Genomic DNA, 23,981 nt, shown 5'->3' on the forward strand with positions numbered 1-23,981 from the left:
CTATCTGCTGCACTCAAAGCGCCTGTATCTCTGTTGTGTCTGCGAAGAGCTATCTAATTCTGTATCTTAACTGTTCTCTGTTAAAGAATCACAAGAATATAGATAAGGAACATTTTTAACCTGCAGATTAATGGCCGCAGATTCAGAATGATAAACGTAAGAAGAGTAGAGGTTTGTTTGTGAAGCTTCATGTTTCAGGTGTTTTTCCAGCCGTCGTAAAGATCTTGGTGTTGCAGATGATCGACGGGGAACTCCACTGATTTGACAACTCAAAGTCTGTTGAGGTCTCATGGAGAACTACTGCATATATGAAACAATCTGGTTGCGTAGGGTTAGAAAGAAGTGAGCGTGCTTGACCTCTTTAGGCTAGCAGCTCAAGGATACATTAGCTGCTGCTGGTAAAACACATCTGAATCAAGGATGTTGCATTAAATCTGGACACAGTGTTGGAGGTGGAGCCCCGTTCATTCCTAGGGAAGCTGCTCAGTGACATATGAAGCCAAAATGACTCGACTTCCCAGCTGAAAAATTAACTGGATCTTCCGTGTTTTGGGGCCCAACGACCGAGCCAGCTAACTTCTGGTTTAGTGCCGGGATACCTTCAATAGAAATCAGTTTTTTTAATCATACGTCTCTTTTTGACTTCCAAATTTTGTTGGACCGAATGGCCAAACGGTCAAACGAGTCATTTCGCGGCGTTTCTGACGCTCAAATTCACAATGTAAACTTCAAAGAGTCATCCTGTAGGCTTGATCTAAGTCTGATACTCAACTGTTGTTGACCGTGCTGCATTGTGGGTAATGTAGGCACCAGGTTTTTACATGAAAGAAGATGGCACCAAAGAGTAAATATTAGAAATGTTTCTGCAAACCTCCAATATGTTGGAAGTTTCATTAATGATCAGGTTAGGATTGGGCCCAAAAACCACTTGGTTTGTGTTTTCCTATCGTGTTATCTTGTTTTGGCCAACGCGGCTTTTTCGCCACAAACACAGCAGGAAATTGTTCCAACATATCATCAAAAATATCGAGTGGTTCCACTCAGATAAACACCATCAGTGGTCGAGTCAGCGGTCTCTCCCAGCTTTCACACTACCAGCCTTCACCTCCTTCGACCCAACTTTTAAAATACATTTAATTCTCCCTTTCTTTCATTTTAACTTTAAAGAAAATCACCCTCAGTGTTGCTCTGAATTCTACCCAAATTACCTACAACAAGCCTCCTCTCAGTAACAGCTGAGAGAGAGGGAGGCAGCTCATTATATTAAATCTCATCATGTTCAACATGTCGGTTTCAGGACACGTTTTTAAGCCCTGCAGCAATCCTCTGGTGACATTCAACCTGTTTTATTCTCTAAATGTAGCCTGAGTGCTCTCCTCTGCCGGTCTCAGATGTCTGCGATGACTAACTGGTCATTTAGGAAAAACACCCATTAAGAAAACATCACCTCGTCGTTCTTCTGCTCCTCTCCTCCTTCCTGCTCTCTCCATTTTAATAATTCCATTTTTCGGTTGATTAGCAATTGTCTCGCTATCAAATCGCTCTGTCATTTGATAATCCGGACTGTAGGCTATTGGAGGGAATTTGCATCAGGTTTTTAAATTTCTGTATAAGGCATGCCGGGGTTTTAATGTCAATCATAACCTTATTAACGCAGAGCTCAGAGCGAGAGAGATCGCCATGAGTGACAACGGTTTACATTCGTTAAAACCCAGAAAAGGCGACGTGTTCGACCCACTGAGCGAGCATGTAACCTGTTCAGGCATTCAGCAGCACGCGTGTGTTTATGTGCTGTAGGGCTGCCGTGTGTGATTATGCATGTCTAATGTCTGCTTGTTGTACTTGTTTAAAGTGTCACAGCTGGTTTGCAGGAGCGTCTAACATCCTCCAACATTTGCTGTCGTTTCAGTTTGTTCTGCAGGGAGCAGTGAAGGTGTCAGAGACAACAGGAACGTAAGTTGATTGACCCGAAATTGATTTTTCTTTTCATTTCTGTTGACAGAATTCACAAGACTGTATCATGTCATGTCTGTGGATCAGACGGAAAAGAGCCAATAGTGTATATACAGTAGTAATGTTGTCGCATCGTTTACTACAGTTCAGTTGTTCCCAACCTGAGGAAACTAGAAGAAACTAAACTGTGTTTCTCTGGTAACACATAAACATTTATTAATGGTTTATAACACATTATAATGTCTTTGGAAGCAAATGTAATAACACTGGGAAGTGTTGATTAATGTTCAGTGTGTGCCAACAGTTAAAGGTTCAATTATAGTACAGACTGTATAAAAGATTATCAGTTTATACACAGCCTTCACTTATTTGTACCCACGGAGGGAATCATAGATGTTGATAAATGCATAAAGAAACGCTTGTTTCACGTTTATTAGATGTTTATATACTGCTTATAAAAGCTGAATGGAGAGTCGAGGTAATGTTTGTGTATTTCTTTTCTGATATTCATCTAACATTAGGCTTATCTGTTATGAGCAGATGTGGAGTTTTGAGTTATATTAAAGCATCATAGTGAAAAAGTTTGGGAAATACTATTAAACTGCACTTTAGTTAAAGAATACTAGAGTTTAGTATCTTAGAGGACATTATAGCGTATTTAAGTCTGCAGATTAGAGCCACAACAATCAATTAATCAATTAGATGATGACAAGAAAATGTTCATCAGTATTTTTGATGATGGATTAATGATCATTTATCAAGCAAAAATGCAAAATATCTACTTGGATCAGCAACTTTGGAAAGTTATAATGAGTGTTTTTCTATTTTTTTATGTTTTATAGAATAAACTGAAGTTTAGATCATTAAATTATTGTTAGTTGCAGCATTAATTAAGTCTTCCTATATCTAAAAGATTTCTGCTGCTGACGGCTTATAGACTTTATATTTAATATATTAAACCATTATAATCTTAGTTAACGTTCGTGTGTCGGTGCAGCTTTCAGGAGTGAATAAAGGATAAAAGAGGATTTAATGAGTTCAGCCTCATGCGGATTCAGATTCAACTAGTGAAGCCTTTACGGTCAGGCGTTCATGTTTCTAACTCGTAACATTTCTTTTTGTTTTCTCTCTCTCAGGAAGATGACGACCCCGAGATGCTGCACGTGGTCCATTTAGGAATGGTCTGAAAAACAAACGAGGACACGATAAGAGCACTTTATTGATCCCAGTGGGACTGTGGAGACACAACAACATCTCACCAGTAACAGGCTCTCTCTCTCTCTCTGTCTATAATTTTATATTCACAGTAGATACTCACCTGTATTAATACACCTGGACACGGACTCAAATGCTTAATCACTGTATAATAGATGTAAATACACGAGTTTTGTATTAATTTTTGTACATTTTAAAACTGAAACACAGTGATTATTTTGTAGAACTGTCACAGTATTTCTTTGATATTTCAGCCAAATCAAAAGCACCGAGCAGCTTGTTTGATGTGAGTTCAGGTTATTTTCTGTCTTTGTGAAGTCTTAAACTAAATGAACCTTAAAAGAAAACAGTTACGACGGGTTCTGCCTTTAAAAACACGACAGAGAATGTTTTAAACCTCGCCATTAATCAGCCTGAAAAAATAAAGACTTCTATTATACTTCCATCACCACTGATATTGAATGTTCCCGGCTTCCTCTGTGTGTGTGTGAGTGTGTGTGTGAGTGCATGTGTGTGTGTGTGCTGTATAGATGTGTGTGTTGTATAGATGTGTGTGTGTGTTGGCCGAGATTACGGGCCACAGTTTTATTCATGAATAGGAGCCAACCAGCGTCTTTAAAGCATCGCGCGGAGCCCCTTTCCTGAACAGCAGCCATAGCCGTGTCAGAGCTGTCGACGCGCTGCGCTCACCGACTAATCTGACAGCGCCGCGCGAGCCCTAATCCCTCACTGTATCGTAATCTATTTACTTTGCATTCTAAGAGGATTTCCACCAAAAAATATACAAGAAGCGATGTTGGAAATGGACAGAAGATCAGCGAGGATGCTTTTCTGCTCTTTTTTTTTTTGTTTTGTTAGCTTAAAAAAAAAATCATTGTATGTTTTTTGGGGAGTCAATCCCCTGCGAGAGGGACGGGTGAAAGGAATTACATTTCTGACTGATACTAATACTTCTCTTATGTAAACATCAAAATGTTATATTTCCCCTCTGATGATACAGTCACACTGCAGAGCCTGCTGGAGATAAGTGGCATCTGTCAATGCCTTTAGTGAATCTCTTGACACGTTCATAATTTACAAACCAAGGCTGCATTATCTCGCGATTGTTTGACTTGACAGCTCGAATAAAAGCTGCAAAATTGCTTAACAGGCGAGCACAAGTTCCTCCCATCGCTCTGATGGCCTACACAGTAGCCTTTATGACATGCAAACAGTGAAATCTCCCCTTTCATAATACAGAAAACAAAGTACGAGACCAAACGCTCTCCTCAGTTACCCTTTAAGCAATTATGTCAGCTTTGTAGCATCATAAATAGTTATGCTTCATTTAAAATGTGGCCAGCAGCTTTATTGTGAAACACCGCCTGACGCTCAAATCTCTGCCATCCGAGATGACTCGCAGAGATAGGCTTATTAGTGGTATTAACATACTGCGCGGCATGCTGGAGCTGTGAAACGGCCTTGTTAACATTTGGAAATGAATCAAGCCCGCGGCACTTGCTATTATCCAGGTTATCTGTGTTTTTTTTGTTTTTTTTTTCCCCCTCTCCTCTGTGCAACAGCTGTGCAGTGTTTCTGCGGCGGTCTTATCACATCTAATGATGGCTCTGATTGGACTGATACCGCCTCCCTTCAGGGGGAAGTTGTATGTTTTATAGGTTTGTTTCACTGATCTCCAGCAGCCAGATGCCCAAAATATTAGAGACAACTATGTCAGGAACCGTTAAAGACATCAAAGAGAAGTAATTACTGACAGCTGAGGGTAATTGGAACGAGCTTATTGTCAGGCAGAATAGTGTTGAGTTTCTCTTAGTTATCGGTTCTCAAGTCAGTGATTGAGATGCACTTTTTTTTCCATCATGAACGGTGCTTAATTACGGTGCAACATATCTGTATTAAATATCTGTTTTTGCTTCCTGAAGCATTATAATCTGATACTCTGTGATTAAAACAACCTCAGATTGAGGTCAGAGAGAAACAGAAGGACTCTGTTGAGACCACAGTTAAGATGAGAAATGTGCTGTTGGGAATCCGGAAGCCCATTTTTATTAACGGCTTAAAAAAATCACACTTTGGTTGCAGACTTCTAAGAAAAGACATCAGTCCAAAATCATGTTACATAAGAAATTCTCCCAAAAATAGTCAAACATTTTCATTACTTCTGTCTGCTTTAAAAACGTGGTTAAATTCAAAATATATGCATGTGCTCGTGTCCGTGAGGACTTCTGTTATTGGATTTAAAAAAAACATTTTGTTCATAAAATGTCAAACTGACTCTGCAGAGACTGTCTCAGAAATAAGTCACGTCACCGGATAGAAGAACCAGACTGTACATTGTTTTGTCTTAATATCTTAGAGAGCAACATAAGCTACTTAAAAACAAAGAGGCAGGCAGTCTAAATGTAAGAACATGTGACAAACAAGGAAGAAAATAAAAGCCTTTATCAAAGTGAAATAAATCATCAGAGAAGCAACTCAAATTAAGGATTTTTAATATTTTCTTCCTCGTTTGTTTCATGTTCTTATATTTGGAGTGCCTGGAGTGGAGTTAACTGCCCTGTTTATATATCATGTAAGCAGCTCATATTTTAGTTGTCTAAAATATATATAGTGTGTCGGTTGGTTCATAATAATCCAGTCGATTTATAATAAGTAAATCAGATTAGAGTTGTTTTGTACGTCTCAATATCTCCACAGAGAAGGTAATGTATGAGAGAACAGTACGATATGTATATAAAATAAGTTTTGATTCAAGATATCTTCAATTTTAAGATTAAAATAAATAAAGACATAATCTGTGTTTGTCACCAAGCCCAGTTGAGGTAAAGATCACCACTGTAATACTTTCCTGCATGTTGGATTTTAATAAGGTCGTAAGAAAACCAAAGAAAAAGTATCTAAAGGGAAAAAGGTTAATTTTACAGTTATTTATATTCTAATTTTTACACAGTTTGGTCTGTGGGACCTCAAACGTATCCGACGTAAGATTTATCTAATGTCGAGCTGGTTTACTGAAATTAAAAATATGAGCAGATGAATCCCTTTTCAGAGTTTTCTCCTTCTTCATCTATGATTCATGAATGAAAGGTCAAAGGTCGTGAGAAAGGTTTACATTTTGTCTCAACCTCTCAGCAGACGGGTGCAGACGTAGGTTTTCCTTCTTGCTGCCCTCGGGCTTCCAGAGAAATTTGTCAATGAGGACGAACTAAATGAAGGAGGAAACGCGGCCAACACGTCAGACAGCTTTCTGTTGACACGCGGAGACGACATCCTCCCTGGGAAACACTGAAGCCTGCAGGCCAACGAGCCTCCATTACGATTTCCTCGTGTCTGCAGGGCTTAAGGGAAAAAGACAAGTTGTGACTTGGGAGGAGGGTCTGCTGCATCCTTTCCAGATGAGATAATACGAGCCCTCTGCAAATACCTCTCTGCTCCATCCCTCCTTTATCCTGACGCTAAAAGGAACAGCGAGGTGAGGAAGTCATCAGGAGGACAGGACCAAAACAAAAAAAAGCAAAGTCAGGTATGAACGGTTCTGTCCAGAAAAACTCTGAGCTGCTTTCACCAGTCCGGTCTTGTCTGATTTCCCATCAGCTACTTCAAAGAAGGAAAGAAAAGAAGGAAGGAAGCATTCGGCTGACCTCAGAACAGCTGCTGGAGAGAAGCCTCAGGTTCTTTAAGTTAATGATCAACTGTTAAAGAACTTCTGATCATTTTGTTCTGTGTCTCATCAGAGGATAGACGCCAAAACCATCTGAGTGTTTCAGGTAGATGCTTTCGTTTAGTGTGCAATGTTGGCAACTAGCATAACCTAAAATATGTAGATAAATAAAAGTATTCTTGTGTTTGTTACACAGCATCGGGTCTGTAGGGATGTTGGTCTGCCCGTCCATCATTTTGGTCCAGATGGAAATATCTCAACAACTATAACACAATTCTTGCTCCCCAGAGGATGAATCCTTAAGATTTTGGTAACTTCCTGACTTTATGTGGCATGTCGTGTCTAGTGAAATGTCTCGACAACTATTCGGTACATTTCCGTGAAATTTTCGTACAGACGTTCATGCTCCCCAGAGGATACTTCCTCAAGATTTGGGCGATCTTAAGACTTCTTTGTAGTGCTACACGTGTGATTTTGAGTGAAATGCTTCACCGGATGGGTTCAGATGTTCATGTTCCTCTAACATTTACATTTGGGCTGCAAATAATGGTTATTTTCATAAATTATGGAAATCAGAAATCTGACTAAAACGACCACAGCATCGTCCTCCTTGATGTCAGATGAAAATACCTAAACCCAAAAATATCAGATTTTAATGAGGAAGTTAGACAGACTGTGAAGAAAACGTCACAGTTGTGTCGAGGAGAAATCTACGGAAGTTAGCACGCCAACCAGCTAGCACCAGCGGTCCAAGGCTCCTGTGCTAGCAGTTTGAGCTCACAGTGCGGGCATTGCTAATCAAGTCAGCTAAAATGACCGCTAACTACACGGCTAACTGAGCTGAAATCTGGTATGGCATATGAATTCAGATTTTTAACACAGAAGTAACTTATTGACTGACTGATTCATTGATTTGAATTGTTGGTTAGTCTCTGTTGATCAACTAATTGATGAGTCACTGCAGCTCTGTTTTGTTATTGGGAGCATGGCAGCTGCTAATGTTAGCAGCTAGCGTAGCTCTAGACTTTATTTTATCCCTTCAACCTTCAGACTTTTTATTTGTTACTCAACCTTCAGTATGATTAAAGTTATTTACAAAACAGTGAAGCAACAACATCTGTTGCTCTGCGGCTAACTTTGCACAAATCTGCTATAAAACTGACTCTTGTCTGTAACTGAAGGCAATCTTTTGTGTCTGTCAGACAGACAGTTAAAACCAAATAAACATCCAGCAGCAAAACTGCAGGATGCTCTTATTGTCTCATGTTTAGGAAAAATGTAGATGTGTGGTACGCAGGCTCCGGTAAACGCAATGATCATATCTGTCTATTTCACATTTCCAACACATGTTCAGGTGATCAATGTGCCAAAGTCCTCCAAAGTCAGCGTACTGTGTGGACTCGATCAGAAGAAGCTCGGCCCAACGGAGAGACGGTGTGTCGTCCTCACTGTGTCCTCTGCTCAACTTAAACCTGCAGTATGTAAACCCACCAGGAATTTCATGAATGCTCTCAGTGCCTTGTGTCAGAAGGGTGACTAAGCTGCTTTCAGTCCAGTTCGCCTGGACTCAACTGTGAAATCCCCCTTAGAGGAACCAACGGCACTCTCACCTTCTTTGAGTTGGATCAAGAGGTCGTTGGTGCCTTTTTACTGGGGACGTTTTAAGGAAGATTCTGTGTATTGCAGACCAGGAAACAAGGAAATTAAAATCGATATGTTAAAGAAAAAAAGAAATCAACACCTTTTTTCTGACAAAGCAGAGAAACCGGAGACGTTCGCCTGGACTCCATCCATGTCGGTGTACAGTTGACCCCAGATTAACCTCTCAGGTAAATATAATCCTCCTCTGTATCACCTCTCGCTCCTCATACCGGCCTATGAACACACCAGGATGCCAGCGTCTGGCGACAGTCAACAGCCAATGAAAGACAAGTGTTTGCTTTTCTTTTTTTTCCCTGTCCTGCATGAAAATGGAAGACAAGAAAACAGTCCCAGCATGCAGGCGCCTATCAGTGCATCTCCTGGTCCTCCACATCTCTCTCTTTCTCACACTTTGACATATCGAGGCCTCGCAAACTTAAATAATACAGGAGGATCAGTCCGGTTTTTCTGTCTCGTCTTTATCTCTCCGTCTGTCTCTCTCTCTTTTTTTTTTTTTCTAGATAGGAATCGCAGCCACTCATGCAAAAACGGTCCAGCTCGGTTCCAGTTCACTTCCTGGACAAGTGTGAACAAAATGTCAACAGTTTCCAGTCCACCCACATTCAGGCGAGAGGCCAGAAGGTCAACGGTTGACAACAGGCGACGCGGTGCAATCGATCGTCCTATTGAACAGAGTATGAAGGCGTCAGACCTCTCAGCTCAGGTTAAAACAACACTCATCACACACACGCAGGAGGTGAAGTGATGAACAGGTCCAGTAACGTGCTTTTTTTTTTTATAAAGAAGTCAGTCGTGACAGATTTTCCTTGAACGGGAAACCTTGTCACATTTATTTGCTTTGCTGATTTTGTATTTATTAAAAACATTTTGGAGTCTGTTCCACCCTCGAAATAACAAAAGGGCCGATAACGGAACTGGTTTCATGTAGTTTCTGCTCAGATTAGAAGATTTTTACTTTTGATTATGAGTCACTTTGCATTAAAAAAAAAACGTCGTGTCCTCGCGCCGCTTGAACCTTGTGTCGACCTCAAATCTCCTCCAAGCACTCCAAGAATTTTGATCCTCAAAACAAGGTGTGTTAAACAAAGAGATGAACCGAGATCACATCATCAATTTAATCACTCAGGAAACATTCGTCAGTTAAACCTGGAAGTCTGTCACCGCAGCTCGGACGAGGCCAAACAAGTCGGCGTCAACATGTTTGCTTTTCTACTTTGGTTCTCGACGTGTTGGACGACGAACCCTGATGAATATTCAGTCCATAGATTACAACGAAGTTCAGACGAAAAAATATATGTTCATGACCTCTGTCCTTGTTTTTATGATGATTTCAATCTTATAAAAAGTTTGATAATTATTTATTTCATTGTTTTTTATCAGTCAGGATTTTATTCAAGAGATGGTTTTATGATACCTGTTGATTCAAGGTGTGTTTTTATACACTTAATGCATCTGTAGGGCTGAAAAGACGTCCAGAAAAGTAAATGAAGCTGATGTGTGTTTGATTTTGTTGTACTGCACTGTCACTATTTTATTTTAAACTCAGTATTATGTAAAGAAAACACTACATTTGAGTGGTTTTCCTTCTTAAACACTGATGTCATTCTTCGTACCGATGTGAATTCCAAAGGTAGTTTTTTCCATTTTTGTGGCTTCGTCTTCAAGCTGGTTTTGTGTCCTAATGTCTTAATTTCCACCCCAGAAATAAACCGAGCAGCAGCTGCAGCAGGTAACAGAAGTAAACGACGGCGAGGCTCCTGTTTCACAGACAGAACAAATAAACTATTAGATATTCTGACGCAACGTGCAGGTTTGAGAAGATGTTTGTTCCAAACTGAGATGAGAAGGAAATCAGTCGGTCACTTCACATGAGATTTTCAGCTCCTCAAACAAGACGTGACCGAGTTTTACCTGCAGCTGCAGCCGGTAAACAAACACACGAGTTTATGTAACAATCTGCAGATATTAATGTTGTAGTTCGTCTTTGTTTTTGCAGTTTTCTTCCTGCATGCTGGGAAACAAAACAGCCAGAGCTCACCAACACAGTGTGCTGATACAATATATAGTTTAGTATTTCAGCCTTTTTGATTTAATGTGAAGTCCACAGTTGAGATGTTTGCACTTTTTAACATTGATTTATTTTATCAGCAATCTAAAATTGATTCTGATAATCAGGATGCTGAATATAAAATACGTTTCCTTATTTGTATTATTATTTTCTTCATTATGTGTATCACTGATTAACTTTTGATATTTAACTACATTTCATTTACCATCAGATACTTGAAGACTTTTACTCAAACTTCTCCTGAGGTTTACTTTTTAATCTTTACTTTTACGCACGACTGGAGGCCAAAATATCCCCAAACTTTCCTCCTTATTTTACTCAAACTTTCTTATTCTAAAATATCTTCCAAAGCAAGAAATTAGTCAGGACGAAATTAGAAGTATTCCAGTCTTTGTTATTACTTTTGGTATTTTGTCTGCGCAGCTGTTCAGTGAGCGTCACGTCCTCCGAGGAAACATTAAATAACGGATCTCTCTCCTCTCGCCGCTTCTTTTCTCTTTCCGTGTGTTTGAAGGTGAGCAGCTGTCTCGTGTGAGACCTGTGGATCCTTCTCTTTCTCTCTTTCTCTCGCAAGGCTCCTTAAACAATCCCACAAGATTGGTCGCAAATGTTTGTTTGATGCAAATCCGAACAAATCCGCCGCTGTTCGTGGACACTCGCTGCGCTGTTTGCGCGTCTTGACGCAAACATGTTTAATGTGCTGGTCGGCAGATATTTATTCAGCTGCTGCGAGCTGCATTTACATAAAGAGAGAGAAAGAGGGACAACACACGGCTGACTGCAGCTGAAACACGCTCTGTGCAGGCGGGGAGAGACCACAATATGTATCGATCAGGATGAGAATCTGATCAGGTTGATGGGAGGGATTATCGACAGTCGTATCCAACATTTTACGCATCAGATTTTTTACATTCCCGCAGTTTCGTTTAAGAGATCAAACACATCTCCAGGGAGGAAAAAGCAAATATCAGAAAAATAATTGTGAGAGCTCCGTTTTTCTCTCTTCCTCTCGAGCTTATTGATCAATTTGTGACGCGCAAATCTTTTGGCTCGTTTGACGCCAAAACAAAATCAATCAAACCTCCTCAGAACTTTCGCGTGTTTATATCCTGAGCTGAAGTGATTTAAATGTTTTAGGGGCCTGATGAAGGAAAACTGCAGCACAAATACTCTAAAGTAAAAAAACAAAAATAGTATAAATACATCATAGTTTTGTTGGTTTCTATCCTCGTCTGACTTTTAACGATTCTACTATTAGAACTAAAGCTGAAACCGTTTCGAAAATAATATTTCTGGTCACTTTTTAAGCTTAAACTCCAGATATGTTCTTGTTTGTTTTCTTCTCAGATGTGAGTTTTCTTTTATCTCACGTGAGAAGACTGAATATTTGAGTGTTTAAAACTGGAAAAAAAAAATCTATTAGCTCAGCAGATTAACTTTTACTGCCAATAATCGATAGCTGCATTAAACAAAATAAAAAAGGCCTGAGGGTTTTTCCTCTCAAAGTCCGAGTCCTGCTTCTGTTCTCACTGGAGACGATTTGAAACCCGCTCGTATTTGTCTTAATTAAAAACAACAGGCGGGAGGAAACGTGCGCGCAGCCTGCTCTTCATGGCGGGAAGCTCTCTGCACAAGGACGGAGGTTTATTGGGGCAATTAATTTGCATGAGATGTGGTTTTTTTGCTTTCCTTGCCTCCTCTGCGCTCTGCGCGGCCTTCATGCTCGTCCAAAACAACCTTGCCAGAGAACTGACGCCATATTTCTTCTTCTTCTTCTTCTTTACTCCCCTCCTCCTGTCCTCTTTTATAATGCGTTTAAGCTCTGAGGCAACACACACACACACGCGCACACACGCACACACACTTACATCTGACCCCCTAACCTGGCCCCACCTACGTAATTACCGCATCAGAGGCAGTGAAATTCCTGCAGGTTATTTTGGAGAAACCAACTCAGGGCGCAGGAGTAATTATCACGCCATTACAGCGCTGCATTCAATTACGCCTCGATCAAATGTCTCCCGGCTCGATATTTAGGGCTTTTTAACGCCGCAGTTTAAAAAAAAAAAAAAAAAGACACTCGGTTCTCCCTAAAGCGGAGGGGGGAGATGTTAGTGTTTCAATTTAAAGACGGGGAGACAGAGAGGATTAAACCGGCTGCTCTCTAAAATGGAAATGCGGGGCCTACACGCGTTCACGCCTTGTATTAATTATGCACTAATTTGCATTTACCCCCGTTATAATTAGCAAAAAACAAAATCAACAAGCTTTTGAATAAAAGTATGACTAATTCAAATCAGAGGAAACAGGAATCTGGAGTCTGTCATTTGCTGGTGAACATGCAGTCTAAAAAAAGAAAAAGCAAACTTGACTCCCTGTTAGGAATCAAAGCTGAGACAGTAAAATATGACTTAACGGATCTTTATTGGATGAACATGTATGTAAGGGTGGTCGCCTTAAAAGATACATTCAACATCTCACTGTCATTTTTGGAGCTATAAATCCACATTTTCCTCTCTCCCCAAAAAAAAGAAAAATAATAATAATTATAATAATAATAATAATAATAAAAATGCTCTGACTCCAATAATCAAGCCAAGTGCTGCGGTTCAAACATGTCCAATAATCACGACAATGCCCAAGAGAAGGAGGTCGAGGCTGGAGTCAGAATGTCCGGAAGTCCTGCATCTGTTGTTTTTTTACTTCTTTTTTTTTTTTTTTTTAATATAGATTTAGTTCTTCAAGACATTTCAAAACTGCCAAAACATATCTCTCTCTCTCTCTCTCACTCCCTCTTCTTTTTTTTTCTTAAACAATGATTATAAAAGCTGAACTTTATGGCCAATTTTTGTTCTCTTTGGAATATTTGGAAAGATTTACATACAGGTTTTTTTCTTCTTTTTTTATTTTACTTTTTTTTTTAAACTCCCAAAGTGGTAATAAACAATTTTTTTTTTCAAATTCGGAAAAAAAAAAAAAAAAAAAAAAAACACCAACTAAACATGGTCACTGTAACTGACCCAAATACATATTTACATAATTTCAGCTCCTCGACGCAGCTGACTAAAAATCTCTGTCATCCTAAAATAACAAATTTTCAGAAATAAAAACTATACAGGATTTGATTGGGTTGGAGGTAAAGAAGGGGCGCTCGCAGGAGAGAGTTCCTGTCGGTGCACCAGAGGGGAAAATATTCCTCCCATCCAGAGAGCCAGAGAGCTGGTGGTCAGAGGAGTTTGGTTGAAATGACTTTTTTTTTGTTGTAGTTTTGGAAAAACAGTTTGGTTTTTCTTTAAGGTCATCCAAGCTGGAGCGTTTTAAAAACCCCAATGGTCATCATCAGGAACGTGTCCTGATCTCTTCACACGACTTTTGAGGGATTGTTTCTCTTCTTTTTTTCTTAAAAAAAAAAAGATTTTTAAAAAGATGTGGAGGAACGAGAGGGAGGAAAAAAAACAAAGTCCGATTGTTGAGCGTTCCTGCTGCTATCTTGTTGTCTTATGGTTCATAAACTCTTTTTTTGTCTTTAAAAACAAGCAATATGCTAATCTGGAAAATAAAAGAGCAGACGAGCAGGAAGGGAAGGAGGTGGTGGGAGGGAAAGCCTGATCACAAGACTTGGAACCTCCAGGAGGCCTGGTCTTTGTAGTCCAAGCAGTCTGTGGTGTTAAAGTTGAGCTTCCACGAGGAGGCTGCAGTCTGCTCTTTGTAATCCAGGCAGTCGGAGGAGTTGAAGGCCAGGCTGGAGCCGCCGTAAGCCTGGTGGTGGTGGTGATGGTGGTGGTGGCCTGACGACTGGCTGATGTGGTGGTGCGGGTGGCCTGACATGGAGGAGGCCGTCATAGGGCTGAGCTGGTGGGGGTGGTGGTGGGAGTGCATGGGGGCCAGGTAGGAGCCGCAGTCTACGCCGCTGAAGTAAGAGCTGGACGGGGCGGGGTAGCCCTGACCGTAGCCCGGCGTTTGGTTGTAGGACATGGGGTAGGAGGTGGCGGCAGCGGCGGAGCCTGACATTGAACGCTGCATACAGGAGGCGTTGGAAGGGGGTCCGGGCTCAGGGAGAGGGGCTGCAGCCGGAGCCGGAGCATTTCCGGGGGAGATAGCCGGGCTCCAGATGGAGGAGACTGTGCTGATGGAGGTAGAGGTGCTGCTGAGCGCCGCCGGGCCCGTGTGATTGGTGGAGGAGGATGAAGACGAGGAAGAGCCCGTGCTGGAGACGGCAGGTGGCGTGAACTGGCCGCTGCTCTCAGAGCCGGTGCTCTCCCGGGCCGGGGAAGACTTCTTCTTGGGCGGCCGGGCTTTGGCACTGCTGCCGCTCTGCTGCTGCTGGCGACACTTGGCCCTCCGGTTCTTGAACCACACCTACAAACCGAGAACAGCAGCCAGGAGTTAGCAACCGAACACACAAAACAACCTCAGCGTTACATACGGGAAAGATACTCCCAGGCCACGCTGGGAGTACATTATGGAGGAAAATTGGGGGTTATTAGCTATCAAGGTTCATTTCCACCCCGGCCCCTTGGCTCGGACCAGCCAGGGGTCTAATTTCATACCTGGTAGACGGCTCTAAGATAACAGGCTATTGGGTTTCACCACACAGTAGGGTAACTCTAGAGCACCGAGAGGGTAGGATCATGTAGAGCATTTTGTTTCACACAAACATTCTGAGAATAACTCAAAGTGTGTGTGTGAGAGAGGCCGGCCTTGGTTTTCCCCTAATGCCTTTCAAGAGTAGTATTTGTTCAACATCCTAGTTGCTTGTGGAGAATTTGCTGGCGTATCCAGACCTCTTCTTAGTAGATCCCAGATTTCAGATCAAATTACAGGCACCAGTTAGGTTGCAAGGCATCATATACAACGGATTTAGCTGAAATCCTAGTATCTGAAAAGGCTTATTTACATCAAACTGTTTTGTCTGGATGAAATAAAGTTGTGAGGAAGGCCAAACAGGCCTGACCACATTCACATCACAGATCAAAATAGACGTTGTTGTTTTCATATGTTTTTAAGTCACTGATGTTTCTTATTTATTCTGAATGTGTTGTTTCTTTTTAAAATGCATTATTGTTATACATGTGAGAAGATTACATAATTAGGAGACAATAAAGAAAAAACAATTCTGGTAGTTAGAAAAAAAGATGTAATTAGATTACAGTTACATTCAGTAAAAATAAAGCAGATTACTAACATCACTAATCTTGAGTGTGTTTTCTTACAGAACACACATTTGTTATTAAGATTAAATAAAACTCATATTCATTTTCTTTCGTCTTTATCTGCATGTTTGGTATTGAAGTAATCCTAAACTAAAGGAAAGGACTGAAGTTACATTACCTTATGATAGTTATATTTGGATTATGCTGCTGACTACATTTTTTAAAAACAGGTAATTAGTAACTGTAATGGAATACACTTTTAAAGTGACCCTCCCTAACCTATTATATAAATAACCTTACCATTAAAGATCAAAATCGACATTATGTTCATTATTATCCACTTTAAAGCAGGTCAAATCATTAGCAATAGAGCTAGCAAGTGTCAAATTAGCCTCATTTTAATACGAGCATTTTGCTCTCAGTTTACTTCTACAATCCTCACGATACATTACATGAAGAAATTATTATTTTTTTTAAATCATACTTACTGACATGAAATGCTACAAAATGATTGAAGATAACAGATGTGTGACAATATTAGCTGGACAGTCATTTACAGCAAGCTAGCTAGGCTAGCTAACATTAACGGTTGTTTTAACAAGTGACGTCATCAACGGTCAATTTCGATTAAATAAATATTTAATCGTAAAAAAAAAAAAAAAAGAGTCTGCTTTAAAATGGTGATAAAGCAAATAAATAACTAAACCAACACATTAAGTAAAACAAAAAACGTAGAATAATTAATTAAGGCTTATTTTTTTTGACTGGTCACTTAGCAACAAAACAAGCTAACCTCAACGTAGAAACGTCCGCTTCCGGTGAGTTCAGGGATCGTGGGTAAAATCCAGAATTGACTTTTTTGTGAAGACATTTACAGACATTTAGGACCATGTCGCCCAATCTTAGTTCATATTAATCTATTAATAATTAATATCGAATGTCTGCATTTATAATAAGCCTACATCACCTGATTAAAGTTAGCTAATAGCATTCATTAATCGAGTTAAACTGGGTTAAACGCTGGCCCAGGCAGGTTCATGCTCACAGTTTTATTCAAGCCCCGGTTCTCACCTGGACTCTGGACTCCGGCAGGTTGATCTTCAGCGCCACCTCCTCCCGCATGAAGATGTCCGGGTACCGGGTCTTTGCGAAAAGAGACTCCAGGACGTCGAGCTGAGAGCGGGTGAAGGTGGTCCGCTCCCGCCGCTGCTTCCGGGGAGTCGCTGCGGCGGAGAAGAAGAAAAACAGCGTCAATAAAAAAAAGAAAAGTCTTCACATCGATAATAAAATGATTATTATACATCGATCATTGACGTGTTTGATGAGGTTCTTACACACACGTTGATGAAGAGAAAAATTATAATCTTTGGGGTGATTTTTCTTTACATGTAAAACGTTTTCCGAAATATCTCACCATGATTCAAAACGCAAAGAAAAAAATAGCATTAGTCATTTATGAACACTAAACTCTCATTTACAAACATGGGTAAATAAAAACGTCTTCTTCTTCTTCTACGTTTTTTTTTTTTTTTTTTTTTAACTATAAAACAAACAGTGTTTAACGTGTGTTTTTCTACTCTTTGATTTATAAACTTACCGACAGGTAGTTTAAAACTTTCTCCTAAAGTGCCAGTTAATGACAAACGTCATTCATCAAATTATCTTATTAAAAATAACAGGGATTATTACCTAAAAAAAACAACAACCTCTTGATTGTCTATTTTTTAAATATATAAATACACTATTTGAAATGGAGTTTGTGAAAAGTAGAATTAAATGTTTCGGGGACCAAAAATTCACACACACACACAAATTCAAATGAAACAAAAAAATACCCCAAACTAATTTTGAGTTTTTGCAGTTTCCTCCACTTTTTGGGGGGCCTTCGTCATCTTTAAAAAGGTGTGTGTGTGTGTGTGTGTGTGTGTGTGTGTGTGTGTGTGTGTGTGTGTGTCGTACCTGGGTATCCCACTGAAGGGTGCAGCAGGTCCATGGCAGCGCCGCTCAGCCCCAGGCCGTTGACGCCGTAGGGGGGCTGTTTGAGGTAGGACATCATGCTACAGGCGGTCACTGCTCCACCTAGCTCAGGCCAGTGGTTCGGTTTCCCCCGATGCTGCAGCTTGACGGAGCAGGGGACCGATCCAAAGAACTGACGGAGGAGGAGGAGAGAGTGTCAGTGAGCATTTGAGAAAGAAAAGGGAGAGAGGATTCAACCGAGAAATAAAGGAAACTTTTCTGATCCAAGTTTGGAGAAAGAAGCTCTGAAATATTTCTGCTTTTGTGTCATTTCAAATTTCTTTACATTTATCATCAGGCAGACAATTTCTACATGGGTTTATTTTACCAAGCTGCAGAAAAACACCAGGAGACAATCAGAGCATCGTTATACAAGTTCCCAAGAAATCATGCTGCAGTTATTTAGAGGCAGCAGGAAATCAGAATAAAGAATAAAGTGATGATTCTGATGCAGAGACGCAGATTTAATCCCTCCTGGAGTTTTGATAGCTTGAGTGAAGCGGCTCCTGAAACCTCAGCAGAGGAACAAAATAACACAACAACTTCTATCTATATTTAATTTAAAGGTTTTATTTCAAGCTGACACAACTGTTAACTGGAGCTGTGACACTGATGCAGGTTATTTAAGAATGAACGCGTGAGAATTATTGTTTCTATTAATGATTCATGGATTCATATTGTTTAGTTTCTTACGTCACCTCTGCAGAATATGTGGAGTGTTTTATTTTGATCTACATTTTGCAGTGAAAATGTGAACTTTATTTTATCTTTACATCAGAGAAACTTTTTATCTCAAACAACAATTAATAATTCAGTCAAACTCGTGCACTGACATCGATTATGTAAATGCAACATTTTACAAGTCTGAACAAGAAATCTGATTTATATTTTATAACCTAAAAAAACGCAGGATTATTATTATTATTATTATTATTATTATTATTATTATTATTATTATCATCATTATTATTAGTAGTAGTAGTAGTTATTTATTATTAAGAAAAATAAATAAGTTAAAGCTTGAAGCCTCCTGAGAAAAAATGAAAAGTGTGTGTGTGTATTTGAAGGCCTGCACTTACACAAACACACACTCTCTCACACACACATATGTAAAAGATGGTTTATGGATGTGGTTTTGATAAATGTATATAAAAAATCAGCTGTAACTGGCTCAACTCATTCTGATTGTTCCTGATCGTCAAACTTTGTGTGCGTCTTTAAACACATCGAGCCTCCTGCGGATCCACAGCTCGGCTCCGAATCATCCGAACCCACAGCAGGAGAAACACCCACTTAATAAACTCACATTATTATATTTTCAAAAGACACATCTGAGGTTATTAATCAGATACATTTACTTTTGTTTTGCTTTAATGTTGCAGGAAATCACCGGTTCTCTTCTTTGCTGCAGAGCTTTAAAAGAAGAGAACGAAACTTCATTTAAAAAACGTCAAATTTTACTTTTACTTCCTAATTTTCAGCACATTAAAAGACGGATTGTAGAATTAGATTTTCTGCAATCTGTAGCTGTAATTTTGATGCAGTTCCGTGATGATTACATCAGTGCAGCGTCTAAAAATAAAGGCTTCATTGTACACTTTTAGTTTGTTTCTCTCAAATAACATTTGATTTATCTCAATCCACGAATTCAACAATAAACAGCTTCTTTACTTTACATTTATTTTGGCAACTAACCTAGAAAAATTCACATTAAATGATTCTGACGGATCCAAAGTTTGATTTTTCTCCTCACTGTAGAAATATGTGAACTGAAAGAAAGAAATACACCTGGAGGTTTTAAAGCGTGTGAATTAAATTAGTGTCTCTGAAGAGGGGAGATTATTTTAACAATGAGCTCCTAACTGACCAAAAAACCAACCCGGACTAACCGAACGTGTATTCCAGCGGCTTCTCTTTTTGTGTGTGTGTGTGTGTGTGTCAGAAAACCGCATTTCCAGCCCTGCCAGGCCGGCCGGAGTGAAAAGGACGAGATCTTCGGTGCAAATGAACTCAATTAGAATTTAGATTAGACCTCCGGGGAGAGAGCGTTTCAGAAGGGCTCTTATCAGCAAAATAAATTAACAAAAACCAAAACACGCCTCTCCAATTATCTACTAAGTGGTTCAAACGTTTTAATGGCCAATTGCTCTCAAAAAGAGGAAGGAGAAAAAAAACTCGAAGGAGTGAACTGGAATAGAAATATGAAAATTATCTACACCGGAGGAAGTTGACTCAATTTATCCAGTTCAAGTCTCGAGTCCTCCACCACGGGGCGGATTAATTGATATACGCGCAAAAAAAAGAAGAAGAAGAAGAAGAAGAAAAAAAGTCTCCCTCTGCAAATTGAAATCACTCACAGCGCCACATGTCACAGTTGAACGTGAAAATGTTAAAGTGAGCTGTTTAAAAAGTGAGTTTTCTGTCGCCTCGACATTCCGGCTGCTCGCGTTCGTGCAGTAAATTACGCAGGAACCAGAAGAATCTGGAGTGAATAAGTGAAGAGAGAGGAACAAACAGAGCAGACTTTACCTTGTTGGTCTCCTTCCCTTCTCCCGAGCTCTCGGGCCACAAGAGGCGAGCAGCAGTAAAATTATCCAGCAGTAGGAGGAAGTCTGCGGGGCACAAAACTCAAACAGCGGCGGCGGCGACAGACTTGTTCAAAAACAAACAACCGAGCGGCATCACGGAGGAACGCGCAGTAATCAGCAGCACACGGGCGTCACCGCGTCCTCGGTGCGGTTCCGGGTGTTTTTACAGCCAAATAAATCAAACTCATTTGCTTTCAGGGGGCTTGTCGTTGTCTGTCAGAGTGTTAAGGTGATTTCTAATGGAGACGGATGGAGATTGATCACCTTCTCTCCGCCCTGCGCCTCTATGAGCGGAGGACACCTGCGGATCCGCCTCCCGCACCCAATCGGCGCGCGTCCCCGGGCTGACGGACGGAGAGGGCGGCCTATAGGCGCGCAGAGGCAGCCTGGAGAGCCCACTCCCACTTACATACCCCCCTCCACCACTCACCCTCCCCACCCTCCTCCCCCCCCTCTCGCTCCTGGTCCCGAGACCGGACGAACCAAAGAGGTTTTTGTAGAAAGATGGGAATGTTTCACAGGCCTGCAGGAGGAAGTGTCAGATCTGCTGTGCGTAAAATAAGAAATTAGACGATTTTTATAGAAGGAGTTTTTATTATCATAATTATCTTATATTTTCATGCAGCTCACACGAAGAAGAAGAAGAAGAAGAAGAAGAAGAAGAAGAAGCATCTTTGGAAGTCACATCTTATATTCTAACTTCTTTTTTAAAAATCTAACAGTTTTCGTGCGTCCTGGAAATGCGCTGTGCGTAAAGGTGTCCGTTTATTTCCTCCAAATCTTCAAACCAGTTGTTAAATTACAAAAAACATCATGATTCTAAATGTTGCAGAAGAAAGAAAATTCTTCTTTTGAGGCTCTAAAATGTTCCCTGAGTCTCTGCAAAGCTGAAAGCTGCATTTTAGTTTCAAACACGTCTCCTGAAGAAAGGCCGTATTTTGTAATCGATGTTCTTATTATTGGTGATAACTCGTCTTTGATCACATGTGTCACCCCTAAAAAAGGGAACGTGACAAACAAAACCGGAAGAAAGAAGTTAAATTCATCCATTTTGATTTTTATTGTGATACACCCCCTCCTCTCCCCCTCCTCCCCCCCCCCCCTCTCTCTCTTTCTCTCCACACACACACACACACACACACACACACACACACACATACATACCAGTCTCATGAATATTAATGAGGTCTAATCCCCATTTAGAATTACATTTGAGGATGGTTGACGTAAAGTTTAATAGGGATAGACCTCAAACTCAGTGCGGAGGAAAAAGAAGAATCCACAGAAGGAGAAGAAGAAAAATCTGCGGTCACTGAATCAAATCCTGCACTTTGTGTCGATGTTTTTAATGTGTTTTTAACCCGTCACACACAAAAACAAACTATTCTCTTTTCTTTTTTTTTTCTGGCCCGGGTGTCAGTAAAGGGTCGTGGAGATGCGGCTCAGCACGGCCCGGCTCGGCTCGGCTCGGCTATCCTTTGTGGATCTGTGCAAAAAAAAAAAAACTTCTGTAAATGAGGCCTGAGCTGAAAGCGAGCTAATGTTCAGAGAGAGAGAGAGAGAGGGAGAGAGAGAGAGAGAGAGAGAGAGAGAGAGAGAGATTGAGAGAGAGAGAGGCTGCAGGATGGAAATTACATTTTTTATGTGTGTGTGTGAGGAGGGGGAGTATCAAAGTGGCGGCCGATGGGACTTAAAAGTCATCCACGAGAGCACTTTGACAGAGAAACTTAGACATCAATAGTCGGCGGAGCAAAAAAAAAAAAAGGGAACAAAGTGATGTTGGAGGTTGTGTGGAGGCCTGTAGTGATGCTGCGTATTACAAACGAGAGGAGAAGGGCACCTGAACGCACCATAATATGAATCTATCCTCGTTTTTTACGCACAGAGGCATAAAATCAGACTGATGGTCAAACGTGTGATTGAAGTAAAAAAAAAAAAAAAAAAAGCGGAGACGCGTCATGATGTGACGTTTGTTTCAGGTGAGCTGATGGTTCGTGTTCCCTGGAGGTCAAACACTTTTTACGCACCGTTTTATTTCCACCACATCTGAAGTCCGAGCAGTCAGAGGGCCCGTGGAGGGTCTGACCGAAATACCATCACCCCTCCTCTCCTCTGCGCGCACACACACACACACGCGCACACACAGGCTCCCGCTAAATTATGCAAAAAGGCCATTCAACAAATATGGCCCTCACAACACAAAAGACTCGCGTTATTCTGACATTTCCCCGACATTTCTTGTTTTTTTTCTCTCCTCCTCTCTCGATGTGAGTAAGACCCCGAGATAAACCCCTGAACAAGTATCAAGTTATCAAGTTGCACCAACCTTTTGTAATAAGAGTATTTTGTCTAATCCCAAATTGCAGTTGAATTTTCTTAATGCTGAGCTGGTAAAGCCTGGGATTAGGCGGAGAGGAGAGGAGGGGGAAAGTTTTGTCCCTTCAGCCGGCAGGATTGGAAGCGGGGATCTGCGGGGATGTTGTCGGTGCTTATTAAAACGATGATGCATAAAACACAGTGCTGTAGGAGCCCCGGCGCTGCACGCAGAGACCCGGGCTCCCTCAGGTGCAGGGGTTTTTTGGACGGCGGCGGGGAAAGGAAGTGAATACAGAGGGCCGAGCGGCGCTCAGCACCTGTGAGGTGAGGCCAGGAGACATCAAAGCTCAGGAGATAATCCATTCAGCTGAAGGATCCTCAGCTGCACAGCAGCACCGAGGCACCGCCGCTTTTTACGCAGCGCGTCGCTCTTATTCACTGAAAAATAGGAAACTGACTCCAAATGATTTTCACTCCTTCTGCTTCAACAGGAGCTTTAAAGAAAGCCGAGTGATGCTGCGGAGGTAAGACGAGGCGGTTTCTGCCTTTTTATTCATTCTTTAATCTACAAAACACGCAGAAAAAAATGTTGAAATAATACATTTATCACCTGGAGTGATTTATTTCTCTGGGCCTTGGAGTATTTTTTTTTTCTCAAAACCAGGAATGATTTAAGACTTTAATGCATTTTAAAGTGTTATTAAGAAAAAGAAACATGAAATCTTTTAGTCTAATTTGTGCGTAAAAGTTGAGTTTTACGCACGAACATTACAACACAGAAAAAATATTTAAACACATTTATATAAAAAAGTTGGACTCCATGAAGAAGTGACAGGTGTTGTGAATAATTATCGAGGGTACACACACACACACACACACACACACACACTCTCTCTCTCACACACACACTCACACACACAGAGCCACATGCAGCGCTCTGCCGACACCGAGCAGAACGTCCTTCACCGCTCCGGCTCGTCTTCTGCTTTATTCTCCAGATTACTGAGAGCCGTGATAAACGCGCTATAATGCAAACTAAAACAAAGCGCCTCGGGGGACGTGGAGTGCGTAATGTGCGCGTACGGTCGGTCTCAAGCAGAGAAGAAACGAATCAGCAAATTAATTTGAAAGTACCAGAAAGGCCGAGGGAGGACGTCTGCTGTCACAACCTATTTTCCTGCTTTAATCGGGGACGGGAGGCTGCCTGCAGGGATGGAGCTGAGGGTTCAACCACAGATACCTTTTATCACGAGGAGGATTTAGAACAAGTTAAAGCAAAAAAAAAAAAACCCCATAACAAACAAACAAAAAAACAACAGAATTTTTTTTTCTACATCTGAAAATTAAAT

The 23,981-nt window shown here is 40.8% G+C and overlaps 2 protein-coding genes across 6 annotated transcripts in view; one reads left to right on the forward strand and one right to left on the reverse strand.

Moving 5' to 3' along the window:
* Nucleotides 1–3,616, forward strand: part of wdpcp (WD repeat containing planar cell polarity effector) — a 74,709-nt gene extending 71,093 nt beyond the window's left edge. For all 5 annotated transcript variants that reach the window (XM_030442480.1, XM_030442479.1, XM_030442481.1 and 2 more), the window contains 2 exons: nt 1,910–1,953; nt 3,090–3,616. In XM_030442480.1, the coding sequence (XP_030298340.1) occupies nt 1,910–1,953; nt 3,090–3,140 (95 nt within the window). In that variant the 3' untranslated portion in view covers nt 3,141–3,616. The remainder of the gene's footprint in view (nt 1–1,909; nt 1,954–3,089) is intronic.
* Nucleotides 3,617–12,964: 9,348 nt separating this feature from the next.
* On the reverse strand, nt 12,965–20,586 carry otx1 (orthodenticle homeobox 1). Its single transcript, XM_030440849.1, has 4 exons — nt 20,258–20,586; nt 17,672–17,861; nt 16,784–16,935; nt 12,965–14,918 (listed from the first exon to the last, which is right to left on the reverse strand). The coding sequence occupies exons 2-4, from the start codon at nt 17,766–17,768 to the stop codon at nt 14,169–14,171; spliced, it is 999 nt and encodes a 332-aa protein (XP_030296709.1). The 5' UTR covers nt 17,769–17,861; nt 20,258–20,586; the 3' UTR covers nt 12,965–14,168.
* Between the last annotated feature and the right edge of the window lie 3,395 nt (nt 20,587–23,981).

The sequence above is a fragment of the Sparus aurata genome, chromosome 15 (assembly GCF_900880675.1).
Source record: "Sparus aurata chromosome 15, fSpaAur1.1, whole genome shotgun sequence".
Taxonomy (NCBI): Eukaryota; Metazoa; Chordata; class Actinopteri; order Spariformes; family Sparidae; genus Sparus; species Sparus aurata.